This window comes from Cupressus sempervirens, chromosome 4 (assembly GCF_028749045.1).
Source record: "Cupressus sempervirens isolate cs-2001-9-10 chromosome 4, ASM2874904v1, whole genome shotgun sequence".
Lineage (NCBI taxonomy): Eukaryota > Viridiplantae > Streptophyta > Pinopsida > Cupressales > Cupressaceae > Cupressus > Cupressus sempervirens.
The window spans coordinates 50594353-50609431 of NC_143121.1; the positions used below are offsets into that span (position 1 = coordinate 50594353).

General features: G+C 34.0%; 2 protein-coding genes across 2 annotated transcripts in view; both read left to right on the forward strand.

The window, feature by feature from the left end:
• The window catches only part of LOC149559876 (SNF1-related protein kinase regulatory subunit gamma-1-like), a 58018-nt gene extending 49382 nt beyond the window's left edge, over window positions 1–8636 (forward strand). Inside the window, exons 6-7 of the mRNA XM_089824342.1 lie at window positions 7568–7768; window positions 8044–8636. Coding sequence (XP_089680468.1) covers window positions 7568–7768; window positions 8044–8455 — 613 coding nt within the window. The 3' untranslated portion in view covers window positions 8456–8636. The remainder of the gene's footprint in view (window positions 1–7567; window positions 7769–8043) is intronic.
• LOC149559878 (uncharacterized) lies at window positions 76–1101 on the forward strand. The gene is made up of 2 exons (XM_089824345.1): window positions 76–207; window positions 350–1101. Exons 1-2 carry the CDS (start codon window positions 174–176, stop codon window positions 931–933), a joined length of 618 nt encoding a protein of 205 aa, XP_089680471.1. The 5' UTR covers window positions 76–173; the 3' UTR covers window positions 934–1101.
• Window positions 8637–15079: the final 6443 nt, after the last annotated feature.

A 15079-nucleotide genomic window follows, 5' to 3' on the forward strand; every position in this document is an offset into this window, starting at 1 on the left:
TTTACTTTCTGAATCCGGCATATCGTTTCCGTCCTGAGTTCAAGGCAGATGCAGAGGTTCTCACTGGCTTATACACAGTGATTTAGAGGTTGAGTAGCGATGAAGATAGCGCTGCTGCGATTGTTGAGCTAGACCAGTTCAACAATAAAGAGGGGCCACTTTTCTCTGGCAGGATGGCCATAAATGCTCAGACAATACTACAGCCAGGTAAAAATTAAATAATATATTGAATATTCAATGTTCATGAATCTAGATTCTAATCTTAAAGTTGATTATGTAATTTTAGAGTTAACTTGTAATTTGTAAATGAGACTAATTGTTTCTATTTTCAATTTTTCCCTTATTGCAGATAGATGGTGGCAAATGTTTGGGGCCACAATCCCAAAACTTCAAAAAATTGCCATTCGTATTCTGAGTCAGCCAAGCAGCGCTTTTGGATGTGAGCGCAGTTGGTCCATGTTCGAGCACATCCATTCGAAGAGGAGAAATAGGTTGACAGTGCAGAAGTTGAATGATATTGTCTTTGTTCATTACAACCTCCGTCTTAGGATTAGACAGATTTTAGGCACTGACTCCTCTCCGATCATTTTGGAGGAGATTGATCCAGAATTAGAGTGGCTCACAGAGGTTGTGGATCCAGTCTTCATTGAGGAAGACCGTGTGTGGGTTGACCAGGTGGATATAGAGGCTGAGGCAGCTAGAGCACGTTCTTCAGGCATTGGTAGACGCACACGTGCACGCACAGGCACAAGTCCTAGCGACGTTCATGAGCCCATCTTACATGCGGGAGATATGGCTCGGCAGTCCTCTAGGACCTACATTAGACGCCTTGCTACTAGGCAGACTGGATACTCAGAGGCTGAGGCTGAGGCTACAGCCGAGCTTCAGGATGATGTTGAGGATGATGATGATGACTATGAGTCTGAGGCTTGAGCTGGAGCCTTGTTTTTATATTTTGTTTACAGATATTGATACTGAATTATTGATAGACATATGTTTCAAAATTTCATGGATCTTCATCTTAGATTCTTACATACATTTATGATTTGATGTCTTATGGATCATCTTACATACATTCTATGATTTAAATCATTATGATCATTTGATTTCTATTTACTTCAGCTAGCCTACAATTTACATTTTAGATAACAAAGTTACATATGTGATGGATTTTATGTTCCATGTTTATGTATGTTAAGTTTGAACTTCTATTTGATGATGTTATAGTGTGTTTAAGTTATATTCAATAAAGGGTGCATGAAATAAGTTTTAAATTGTTAAAATCTTTAAATTTAAAGGGTTTTTTCAAATTTGCCGATTCATCGCCAATTCATTGCCGATTCATTGCCGATTCACGATTCGATTCGGCCTTGCCGATTCCGATCCGATTCCGATTCTTGTTACTTTGGTTTTGCTGGTTTTTAGCTGTTGCTCTGACTTGGTTTGGCATGGTTATATCAATAGTTTTTGTGATGAACTCTCGTAGTTTGATAGACTTATTAGACTGCTACTATAGTTTTGATGATTTTGTTCATAGTATTATGCTAGTTGGCAACATGCATAAGTTTTACTATGGTTATGTGGAACTTTAGTTTAATTTGTTAAGGTCCTCAGTTGGTTTCTGCTGGTAATGTGTTGGTTACCAGCTTTTTGGTTGTAAGGGATGACCCCCTTGTTTTTGGTTGCTTTTTACTTCAAAAACATTAAACTTTAAAAAGAAAATAAAATCACTAAACTATATTTTTTAAACATAAAATAGAAGTATATTTAGTTTTATTTAAAATTTACAAAAAAAAATAATAAATAATAAAAATAAAAAGATCAAAATTATTGTATTTGACATTTTAATATAATAATAATAAATAAGCTTATAATGATAAGAAATAATTTATATACTAGATATTAATGTTTTAGTAAAAAAATAATATACATAAACTCTATTAATAATAAATAAAATTAAACTTTTTTAATAGTAAGAAGTAAACAAAATAACCTTATTATAAACTCAAGCTTAAAAAAGTTAAAAATAAAAGTTGAAACCTAAAAACAAGACGCTATGTTAAATTGAGAACTTTCAACGGCCTCCCTTCCCTCAATTGCATTTTTTGGGCGGTGACAGGAAAGCTCAACAAGGCAACGATAGAGATCATTTTCAAAGTTAAATTTGCTGCGAGCAAAAGGAGAGCTTCCGAGATGTGCAGAAAGCCCCTGCTGCATTGGGATGATCTTGAAGTTAGCTCAAGTTTTTTGAAATTTTGGAGATTTTTGATGAGAGGGAGATCAACTTGAGGAACTCTGAGTGAGAAATGCCTTGAACGGACTATTATTTCACTAAATCGAGGGCATTATTTACAGAGAAAATTAGCAGAAAACCTAAAAAAATGCTTGATAAAATATGTTTTAAGAGAAGCAGACGTGATTTTTCCTACCGTACAAATCTCAACTGAATTCATGCGATTTAAAAAAAAAAATACAGGTTTGCCGAATTTCAAATTTGAAGTTGAAAATTTTGCAAACCTTGTGACACAGTGTCCACCTTATAATTGGAGTACTCTTTAACTTCTATCATATGAAATGATGCCCCAGTCTCTATATACCAAACACTTTGTGAGGTTGAGCTAATCATACAAACTATTGAGTGCAAGATTCATTCTACTAAGAGAGCTCATTTGCATTTGCTGAAGCTGCTATTTACTTCTTGCCTTTGTTTCCGTTCTTCTTCCTTTGTGGGCATCACTAACATGGTGGCCAAACTCGTGATGGCCATAGCTCTTGATCTTAGACAAATCCTTTTGTTTCTTCTCACTTTGTAGATTTGATCCTTTGCTAGACCCCTTCTTTGCTTTCCCTTAGAATAGGGTAGTGTTTTCTTGTTCCACCTCATTTTTGTGACTCTTATTGTTGGCTCCATTGACAAGACTTAGTCTAAGCACCTCCTGAGTGAAACTACCCCATAGTCTATCCCAACTCGATAAGGTGTCTCATCTACTAACAACTTGAAAAAAGACACCCCACTGCTTAGTAAACCCATTTAGGGCTATTTTTACTAGCTTGTCATCATCTAGCTTATCTCCAACAATTGCTAACTCATCCTTCACAAGTCTAAGCCTAGTGAGGTAACTTGTAACATCTTCTTCCTTGTTCGTCTGGGTATTCTTCAACTTTTCTTTAAGAATCATCTTCCGATTAGTGGTAGCATTTGGTACAAACTTAGAATAGCATCCCACATCTCCTTCACTGTATCTAACTCAACAATATAGGGAATTATATGGTCCTTGACACTAGTGACTATATCTAACTCAATGATAGTTGCAGCTATAGCCTCCTCATCTTGGCATTCTCCTTCTTATATGCTACGAGTTGTTTTGGATCTGTAGGTACAACTGCAACAGTGGTCACATATTCCTTGATACCATTCTCTTCTAGCAATTTAAAAATTCTACCTTTCTCGACACCAAAATTTGAGGCTCCATCCAATCTATCTTGGTCTCTTGAACCAGCTGAGGCTATTTTAAAGAAATAATAATTTCTAAAGAGGTCAAACTAAGTTTTATGAACCTTCAATTTTCCATTCCTTTTTCCTAGGGTAAACCTTTTCTACCCTCAACTTAGCTCTAATACCATGTGAAAATTCTATTGCAGTTACTGATTATTAATCTCCTATCTTATATATAGATTATTTGACTGCCGGAAATTAATTCACAACAAATATTGAATAATAACATAACTGCAACTTCACAAATAAAAATACAGAAAGAAATATGCAACACAATGAACATGATAGTTTTAGACAAATTGTCCTTGAAAAAACCAATACTGCAGATGAGAAATATATTAAGCTTCAACAAATCAAGAGATATAAAATTGCTTATCTCTTACTAGCAGAGCTTCAACAATCTCCGAATTTCTTCTGCTGGATCCCACAACTGCTATCACTGCACCCTTGCTAACACTGCAAGACTATTTGCTAAAACTGCAAATTCACTTGCTAACACTACAAATGCATCTCAAACTTGTGTTTTCCAAATGCCCTATGACCCTCTTTTATACTACTTTCATTGGAAAACCAACAACTGATATTTAATTATAATCAGCAGCTGAGATAAATCAGACCCTAACAAACCCTAACTAATTGGTTATTACGTTTCATAAGAGTCACATAATTTAATAAGTAGTTGTTTGCATTCTCAACAACAAAACAATTATTTACTAATTATTTACAAATGGACGAAGAACTGTCCAAGCTACTAAAACTAAAAAAGTAAAAATTAGGATTTATGTGTCCATGTATATAGTAAATAGAGCAGTTCCAACATAAAATAAATTAGATCAAAACCAATAAGTCTTGGTGTTTTTTAGATAGATGTATTTAATATATCCATACCGATTACTTTTTAGTGACAATTTTTAATCAAGAGTGGCACATAGCTATAAAACTCTTGAATCGAGTGTTTCAAGGTTTCAATTTTCTTTGTCCTAGCAGCTGCTCTCATTATTCGGTAAAGATGTTTGCTATGATATTTGACAAAATCTCCCATGGCTTAAAAACTGGGAGTGAAATCCTTCTCCATGGAATCACTGCCTAATAGGTAAATGGAATTGAATGAGGTTGTCAAACGTAATTCATGAAATATGTTTATGGCACAGAGTTATGCACTTGCAAGGGATATGGGTAACCACAAACACCTTTTCTTTGTTTTGAAAAGAAAGGACTAGCTAGGAGTCAAATTCGGGATTTCCGAGGTGTACCTTCTATTGCTCGGCCATTAACTGATGCCTAACAGGTTTTGTTTGTAGGGAGAATGAATTGAGCCTATGTAGTCACATTCTTGAGCCAAACTGTGTGACTGCACCTATCCTGACTCAAGTATCATTATATTAGAAATGCTTAATTTCAACAAGGACTAGCTAGGAGTCAAATTAGGGAGGTGTACCTTCTATTTGTCTGATATCAAGTTACTGACCTTGAGCAGGTTTTGTTTGTAGGGAGAATGAATTAAGCCTTTATAGCTCCCATTCTCGAGCCAAATTGCTCGAGTCCATCTATCTTGACTCAAGTATCATTGTATTGTGAATGTATAATGAGCGCTTCATGCAGCCTTCCTCTTAAAAGCCTTGAAGATGCTCCACATCAATTTTACCAACGAGATCACCTTGGAGAAATATAGTCTTCATATCCATATATTCTACCTCAAAATATGTGCAACTAGCACTTTGAAGAACCATCATGTAGAAGTGGCCTTCTCCTTTATAATCCATCCTTTCTTTTTTGATGGTAACTTTGGAAACAGGTGGTTCTTGTACATTTAAATAGATCTGTGTGGTCTAACTTCTTTTGAAGGACCCTCTTTAGTCCACAATGTTTTGATTCAGTGGTAGTTTCTTCAGTCACCATGCTACATTATGATGTAATGCATCATCTTTATCCATTTTTTAATACCATGATATGCTCTAGATCCTCAATTATCATTTAGGTTCCTCTCTAATGTGCTCAAAATAAAATAGTCATACTCCTAGGTGATCTTTTTCTTTACGATAAGGTTGTTCATAATTTTCTAAGTGGTTTCTTCGAGTCCACATATGATTGGTATGCTCATCATGACAGATTCCATTACATCCTTTGTCACTTCATTCTAGTGAATGTCATAAACCTTCTTACCATTCTCCTTTCTGCACTGGCAAAACCAATTTGCTTTGTTCCTTCTTACATTATCTCCAAAAACTCTATTTCTTTGTGCTCTTTTAGCAAAACCAATTTGTTTGATCTCTTTTCATTACCAAGAAATATCAACCTTTTTCTTTACACATGAAGATGTCTCATGATATGATGAGATTGGTCTATTAAGCTCTCTCTACAAAACAAGGTATTCTCCATCATGGCATTTTAAATGGAGGTTCTTGTTGTTGGAAGTGGCCTAGCATCCCTCATGGGGTTCACAACATGGCTTAACCACCCCTTGTGGATTCTATAACTCTAGTGGTTGTATTGGCAATTGACAGATCAATCTTTTGGTGCAACAACTACCATAGTGGTTAACAAGTGGTATCAGAGCTTGGTCACAGGTTTGAATCCATGCAGACCACAAGGAGTGACGCTGAGAGGGGGATTGTTGGCAGTGGGCCAGCATCCCTCGCGGGGTTTGTGACATAGCTTAACTGCTTCATGTGGATTCTATGAGTCTAAAGGTTGTATCTGACATTGAGAATTTGATCTTTTGGTGCAACAACAACCTTAGCTTGTAACACTTGTTTCATGATGCAACAATTGCCAACAAACCTCCTCCAGTTCAGACTCTTATCACCTCTGCTATCATTCCAATCACCGACTTATCCCATGAGTTTGAGAAATCAAGTGAGAAGTAACACACTGATATCCCTGTCATATTTACTGTAATCACAGGCAATCAGCTTACCTTATTGGTGTTCTGTTATTCAGCCATACTAAGAAGGTTTAATTTTTTCTTGAGGGATGATTTGTTTGTCAATGATTTAGTCTTATATAGAGATTCTCTCTTGTTCCGGCTGTCTTATGCTGTCTAGGAGTGACACACATTTGTTAGAATAGAATGACTAAGGCAGTTTAACAATCTTGAACCTAGAAGCATAATAGCCTGTTTGATGCACATGCCTTCCAATCCACTATTGGCAAGTATGGGTTGTATCTGACATTGAGAATTTGATCTTTTGGTGCAACGACAACCTTAGCTTGTAACACTTGTTTCATGATGCAACAATTGCCAACAAACCTCCTCCAGTTCAGACTCTATCACCTCTGCTATCATTGCAATCACCGACTTATCCCATGAGTTTGAGAAATCAAGTGAGAAGTAACACACTGATATCACTGTCATATTTACTCTAATCACAGGCAATCAGCTTACCTTATTGGTGTTCTGTTATTCAGCCATACTAAGAAGGTTTAATTTTTTCTTGAGGGATGATTTGTTTGTCAATGATTTAGTCTTATATAGAGATTCTCTCTTGTTCCGGCTGTCTTAAGCTGTCTAGGAGCTACACACATTTGTTAGAATAGAATGACTAAGGCAGTTTAACAATCTTGAAACTAGAAGCATAATAGCCTGTTTGATGCACATGCCTTCCAATCCACTATTGGCAAGTATGGCATTGGCCCTTCTTTGAAGTTTTTCTGTAAGCAAAACTAGACCCTTTTCTCGTACTCAGTTTAAAAACAAAAGTAATGATTTGAAATTGCCCTGAAGAAAATTTGACACTATTTTAGTTACCTATTTTATTTTCTGTGTATAATTTAAGCATTAAGATTGAGTTCATCTTTATCATTTGCAGAAATGTGATGGGTAGATCAATTTTTCTGCCATTGCCTCAAAAATTGATTCTCTAAACTTGCATACTGATATCTTATTTTTGGCCAGTGTATGGATGCTGGATTAGATCAAGTGATTAATGTGCTTCATTTTCGTCTCATACCTTTCAGCAAGAACACTAAGACAATCATAAAATGGCAGATTGCATAATTGCATTAAGAATTTTGTAGGCATACACTATACCACATTAATCCACCATCACATGTTTTTGTTTGAGCAAGCAGATTCCATAAGGAGCAAACTTCTGGACAAATTGTCAACCTATATGGAAACTCCCATGTAATTGATGCCATTGACTGCCTGTGGGAACATCGGATTAGTGCAGTTCCCGTTATTGATCATAAATCAAAAGCAGTTCTTGGCCACATAAGGAACACAGATATGCGTCTTTTGCTTGATGATCAGAGGACTTTTAGCCAAAGGAGGTAATTTTGATTTTATATCCATTTCAGTATGCAGTTTCTTTTCCTTAACATATGCATTTTTCATTTTAATTGATGATTGACTATCTATCAAAATTCATATTGAGATAATTGTTATACACAAATTTTGGTCCAATATATGTGAAAAAACGTGGTAGTGTAAGGGGGCCTCCTATCAAAAATAGGTGGCGGTGGTAAACGAGGAATTAAAAAATAATAATAATGACAGACATGCTATGTGTTTTGAACTTGTTTTACGAAGTGCCTGTTGGTAACAGGACCATGACTATTGAAGAATTCATGAAGTTAGATGATCAGAACATTGAACCAAGCTCTTCTTCCACTAATGCAATGCAAACAGATTTTGCTGCTCTTCTATCAGCTGGAGTTCTAAGGTTGAAGAATATTTCACTTCCAAAAATGATGGATCCTCCCACGAATCAAGTGACTGACACTTTAAAAATGGTCATGGAAAGAGTTGTCCAGGCAAAGAGTGATCGGAGTTTTCTGATTAATGAGAACCAAGAACTTATAGGTGTTGTAACACTTAGGGACATAATCACTCAATTTTCTCCTCCATCTTTGAACTCTTCAGGCCAATTCGGGGGATTTTTCCAGTCAGTTTTAGAACAGGCGGGATCCACAATGGAAGGTGGAACCATTGTGTCTAGCAGTCAGCTACCATCTTGAACTCCAGATTGTTTATGCCGACTGAATTTCTTCACATGGCAGCATGCAATTTGTTTTACATTAAATATTCATTAATTTTCTGCTCTATTACTTTTCATATTTATTGGAGATGTTGATCTTTATTGACAAAATGATTAACACTATCTATTGCCAAGTAAAAATATATTACAGAATTATGCCAGGGAACTTTCATCAACGACTGCTATTTTCATTCAGTATATTACTTTTACAAAATATAAACTAGAGCAGCAAGATCATATTACTTTCCCTGACTGTAAGAAATATAGTCAAGGTGTCTGATGGTTGGTGGATATAATACATCCATTGTCAATTACTTGCAACCAGTGTATAGCTACTAAGTAACAATACAGCTGGATACAACCATATTAACAAAACAAATTGAAATCACAATAGACTAACTACTGTTGACACTCCTTACGTCTTACTTAGCATATTGTTCATTAAAGTTCTGATTTTATTTCTTTTGCTTTCATCGGTGAACCATGTTTTTGCCCGTGCATGCTTAATTTAAATAATCTTGTAGATTATTTGCGAGATACAGCAACTATGGCCCTGTTGCTCTGTTACTTTGGACAGAATTCGTTGTACCTTTTGTTTATGTCTACTGTTTTATCCGGGTACCATGCATAGGCAGTTCCACTTCTTTATCAACGCACCCTGCTGATGGGTAGTAGTTTTATTATTATTAGTATTAATTATATTTTTTCTTTTATTCAAAAAAATTAACAGACAGTAACCAACATTTTATGTTTATTACAAACATTTTAGGTAAACAAGAGACTTATTGTTTCAAGTTCCTGCTTAAGTCTAACATGTAGCAGATATTGTTAGGTAGAGTAGCTATGATTGTAGTTGGATTAGTGGAAATATAAAACATTCATCTACAACGTACTCATCTCCAGATTTCTCTTTGTTGGGCTAATATCCAGATTTCTCTTTGTTGGGCTTTATATTAATCACATGGTTTATTGGTAAATACTGCCAATGTTATAGTAAATGAAATGAAATGAAAGATTTTTAATGACGTCCATGAGACCGTCTATGGGACCAAAAGATACTTTAGTTAATCTGCTGTGATTTCTCCAGGCTGTTCCTTTTGCTGTGGATCTGCATAAGTAAGATGAACCTCTTGTGAAGTCTTGTCCCTTCGAAAAACTCTTTTATGTTGATCATCTGTAAAGTGTCCTTGTGCTGGTTGCAAATGTCATCGTAGGTGGTGCAATCTTTCACATAATACCATTCCATTTCTACCACTCCTTTGCAAAACATACAAATTCTGTCCTCCCACTCTTCTTTAGGGACCTTCCATCTCAACTGATGCGATCTAGACCTTAGTTGGGCAATTATAATTTTTGCTTTTCCTTTGATCTCGGCCCCTAAGTATTCTTTCTCACCATGTTCGTATGTGAAATTAATTTCTTTGACATAATGAGCCTTTTATTTGCCTAATTGATTTGTCCACATGGCAGACCTGATTTTTTCTACCACCCATTTTTTAAATTTCTAAATTGGTTTTCAGGGATTCTTGGTTGTCAATGTTCATTTTCTGTTTTGTTTCTTCCATGTCCTCTTCCGATGGTCAAACTCCTTTTCAACCACCATTCTAGGCATGTGATGTGTTTCCATTTTATAGCTCCCTTTTTTTGGTGATGTGTAATAGAAGGAATTTGAACACAAAATTTCCCTCCATCTTTTTATTTTATTTTTTCAATCAATTTGGTCTAATGTTTGTTTTCTTCAAGTGTATTTGAATAGGTTCTCAATGCAATCAAGATTATTTGTATCATTAACCATGGGTTTCAATTAATAGCTTGTTTGTTTCATTTCATACATGAAATTTCTTGTGAGTAAAAATAATTATTAAACTAAAGTATTATTAGTAAAAGTCGTCATTATTTAGAAGTATTATACAAATAATTTAAATATTTGCATATATTTATTTTTATACAATAATGCATAAATATGCATTGTTACCAAAGGACCAAAAATCAGAATACAAAGCGTCACAGTGAAAAAACTTTTGAAATTTAAAGATTTTAATGATTTAAAACTAATTTTATGCACCCTATATTGAATAAAACTTAAAAACATTAACATCATCAAATAGAAGCTAACATACATAAATAAGAAACATAATTAACAAATCCATCACATATGTAAAATATAAATTATAGCTTAAGTAAATAGAAATCATAGGATCATAATGAGATATAAATTATAGCTTAAGTAAATAGAAATCATAGGATCATAATGAATTGACATAAATATATAGAATTATAAATGTTGTTAAATCATAAATGTATTTAAGATGAAGATTCATGAAATGTATGTTTATTTGTAAACAAAGTGAAAAAATTAGGCTCTAGGTCAAGCCTCGTCATCATCTTCAAGTTTGGCCACAACTGTAGCCTCACCCTTAGCTCTCAGCCTCTAAGTATCTTGTATGCTTTCTGTAGACATCCAAAAATTAGCAAAGACTTAAAATAATGCAAATTTCGATCAAACAACGCAAATTAAGGACAAGATTAGATAACGAAGGAAAACAATAGACTTTCAAATCAATGGCAAATCATTAATCAATCAAATCATCTATCAAACAAAAAAAAACCTAAATCACTTCAAAAAAAGGAAAAACAATTCATAAAATCATAAAATGAAATAAAAAAGGAAAAAGGAAAAGATGAAAGTTGAAAATAAATGGAACATTTAATAAATCAATAAAAATTCTTTCGTCTTTTTAACATTTAAAAGAATTGAAAAATCCTCATTTATCCTCACAAACTAAGTCTGTTGGAATCCTCCTCTTGGTGCTTTATGAAATATTTATAATTTCACCATTACTCTCCAGTCAAAAGTAAAATCATGATTCTTACCCTAACCCCTTTTTGAAATCTTATAAATAGGAGGAAAATTCAAGAGCAAAAGGACCCAAGTTTTAAGCATTTGTACTATAGGCACATTTAGAGTTATCATCTCTTTTAGCATTGTTATTATAAAAAATTCATGTCATTTTGATATCATTTTAACATTCTTTTAGTGTCATCTAACATTATTTTGATTTACATATGTAAATGATTTTTGTTAAAATTAGAGCCCAAAAATCCATAAAGATAACCAACAATAACAAAAGAGAAAATTGAAACAAAGAACATCTATCTTGGGAAAACCCTTTGAGAATGAAGGGAAAAACCCAACAACACAACACAAACATATCTTTATTCATAATGGAATGTTCAAGTGTACCATATCATTTGCTTGATGCGAATATATAACAATAGGAGATACCCTTCACATTATAACCAAAAAGTCTCTTAAGATTCTCTTAACTCTTATAATTAATTGTAACTCTTCGAATATTCATGCCTCAATGCATGTGAATGACAAATGTCATTTACATTTAATATTACACATTAAATATAAGTGCCCTTTTTAGTTGAAGGTGACAATATCGGTAATAACATCCATATTTTGAGAGATAAAGATCTCTATCGCAACTACCATATTCAACACCCCCTCTTAGCTAGAGAGAGATCTTTAGTTGAACAGTCACACAAAGCTGCAACCAAAAATGTCAATAATAGATTCTGATCATATGAATTCAAAACCTAATTCATGGAGGTACTCAACATGAAAAACCTATAATAATGAGTCATATTCATGGAATCACCCAACATGAAAACCTATAATAATTACTCATATTCATAAAATCACTCAACATGAAAACCTAAAATAGTTACTCATATTCATGGAATCACTCAACATGAAAAGATTTGTAAGACTCACAACTAAGCCTTTATTCACAGACTTTCTCAATGTGAACTGTCATGGAATCTCTCAACATGAGATGCAACTCTGATCACAACATCTCTCAACGTGATGACTTCATGGATTCTCTCAACATGATGTTCACTATCGCATAGTGAAAGAATTATCATAGCTGATCTTACAATCTCATTTATTCCACAAGAATAGAAATAAACATAATAAAAGCAAAACTTGGTTCCATTTAAGTCTCAAATTTTACAGATACCGCAAGCATCACAATCATAAATGAGAATGAAGGGGATTTCTTAAGCACTTCCTCTTAATTATGAAGCCTCCATCTAAAGCTAAAATCTCCCTCTCAAGCTCAACATCTCTCTCTAGAGCTATAATCCTTATCTTGTTGCATCCTGCAACCAAGAGAGATTATTAAAATCAACTATCAATGCTAAAAAGAATATCTTTTGAGCAATATAACAATAAATACTCATCTCTTTATGGTCTAATTTGATACATACACAAAGATTCAGAATAATGCCTCTACAACTAATGTAAATTTTATAGTATCAATATAATTATAAGAATACTTATCTCTTCAATTCCATGCAATACTTACTCTACAACCTCATGCAATTCTGTCATTCCACCATGGTAATGTTGTAGATGCTTTTCCTTTACTTTATTGCAATATTTCAAGTGCTGAAAGATAAGCATGGATGTTTGTATTTTTGTAGCCCTAACAGTCAAGATTTGTGATGATGGTGAATTTTTTCCTGATCTCTTGGTGAGCTAGCACATATTTTTTTAAATCCATAAACAACAAGATGTTTAAAATCCTAATCAAACATGGACAAAGATCACTCGAAGACCTTCAAGAGTCTTAACACAAAATAAAATAAAATAAAGTGACATTAGTTATGAAGGAGAAGTCGTTATGAAGTAACAAAAATAACTAAAAATATGCCACCATCAAACAAAAAAGACCATGACAATCCTTAACAGATAGACAATGAGCCACGTTATAAAATTCCAAACATGAGAAATGATTGCCAACACAAACTTGATAAGCACCGTTGGAGTAGAGTGGCCTTTCGACACACTCTCAACATACTCTTCAATAATCAAAGATGCAAACTCGATGCTCAAAAACTATGACACCAAGAAACAATACATGGACACCACAAGATGATTTTGTTAGAGGGGATTGTCAACTAAAAGTAATGTATATCCAAAAAATCTAAATAAATAAATAAATAAATAAATAAATAAATAAATAAAGGAATACTTATTTGAGATGATTGCATCTAATATGTCTGTGCCGCTAGTTTGTATGTATCACTCCAAACATTTTATAGCTACAAGAAGGTCACTGATGAATCTGCTAAAAGACAAATGCAGAGGACATGATACAATCTTTTATTTAATCTCTACAAAAAAGCGATTTCCATTGGAGAAGATCACCCGATGAGGCATCACCTGAAAATATGATTTATCTTTTTAAAATAATAATTAGTGACTTGAAATGGTAGAGGTCCAACATCCATGCTCGATCCAATATTCAATTTGGAACCTAGTGTAGCAAGTAGATTTTGATCTACGGGATGTCTCCTATCTATCACAATGATACTTTTTCTAGCCTGCCATTACAAGCTTCTCCTGCCATTACTAAGACAATAACTCCATATTGTCAAAAATAAAGGGCCGTAATGGTAAAATCATTGCGCCCTTGCCAAAACTTGCACTTTCTAAAAAATTCTTAGACATCATGTCCAGAAAAATGAAAAAGACACCATGCATGTCATTGAGATTTTCCAAGAATCCGAAAAGCTTTCACCCGAGCACATGTGAAGAGTGATAGATGTAATGCTTGGCAGTCATAACAGGTAAGAGTTTCCATTTGAATATAATGTAGCCTCTTCATCACAGAGAAATGCAAATATCCAAAGGAAATTATTATTGCATGATATTTGTCCATTGTGATGTGCCTTCTCCCTTGTTGATATGATATGATATTAGCATGCAAAAACATAAACACCCAATAAAATTAAATTTATATATATTATCAATGAAAATAACAAATCAGGTGACCCAACAAAATTTGATCTCCTATTGAGATTTGAGAGGAATTCCCTTTGAACCATGATGAAAAGATTAATAGAGGAATCTGCAGACAAACTCCAACTTCAAGCTTCATGCTACTTTGAACAAGATTTCTTCATTATAGAAATCATGACTAGGCTCTGATACCATGTTAAAACTAGAGCCCAAAAATCCATAAAGATAACAACAATAAGAAAAGAGAAAACTCAAACAAAGAACTCCAGAATTATCCTAGGAAAACTCTTCAAGAATGAAGGGAAAAACCCAACAACATAACACAAGAATATCTTTATGTTCAAGTGTACAAAATCCTTTGCTTGATGCGAATATATAACAATAGGAGAGGCTCTTCACATTATAAACAAAAGGTCTCTTGAGATTCCCATAACTCCTATAATTAATTATAACTCTTTGAATATTCATGCCTCAATGCATGTGAATGACACATGTCATTTACATTTAATATTACACATTAAACATAAGTGTCAACTGAAGGTGACAATTACGGTAATAACATCCATATTTTGACAGATAAAGTTCTGTATCATAGCTACCATCTTCAACAATTCTAGCATTCTTGTTTTATTATCTTCACATAATCTACATTTTCATATAGATCTAGCATAGATTTTGATAGATCTGCATTCATAGCATACTCTCGTTCTAGAACTGTTACTAAGATGCTGGTTTGAGAGCAATTTTAGCGGTTGTAGTTAGGGAAAGATGAGATGTTTGTGGAGT

Excerpts from the sequence above, each read along its gene's own strand:
- LOC149559878 (XM_089824345.1), top strand. The coding sequence starts at position 174 with ATGGCCATAAATGCTCAGACAATACTACAGCCAG. Across the intron at positions 208-349 it reads TCAGACAATACTACAGCCAG|ATAGATGGTGGCAAATGTTT; the intron begins GTAAAAATTAAA and ends CCCTTATTGCAG.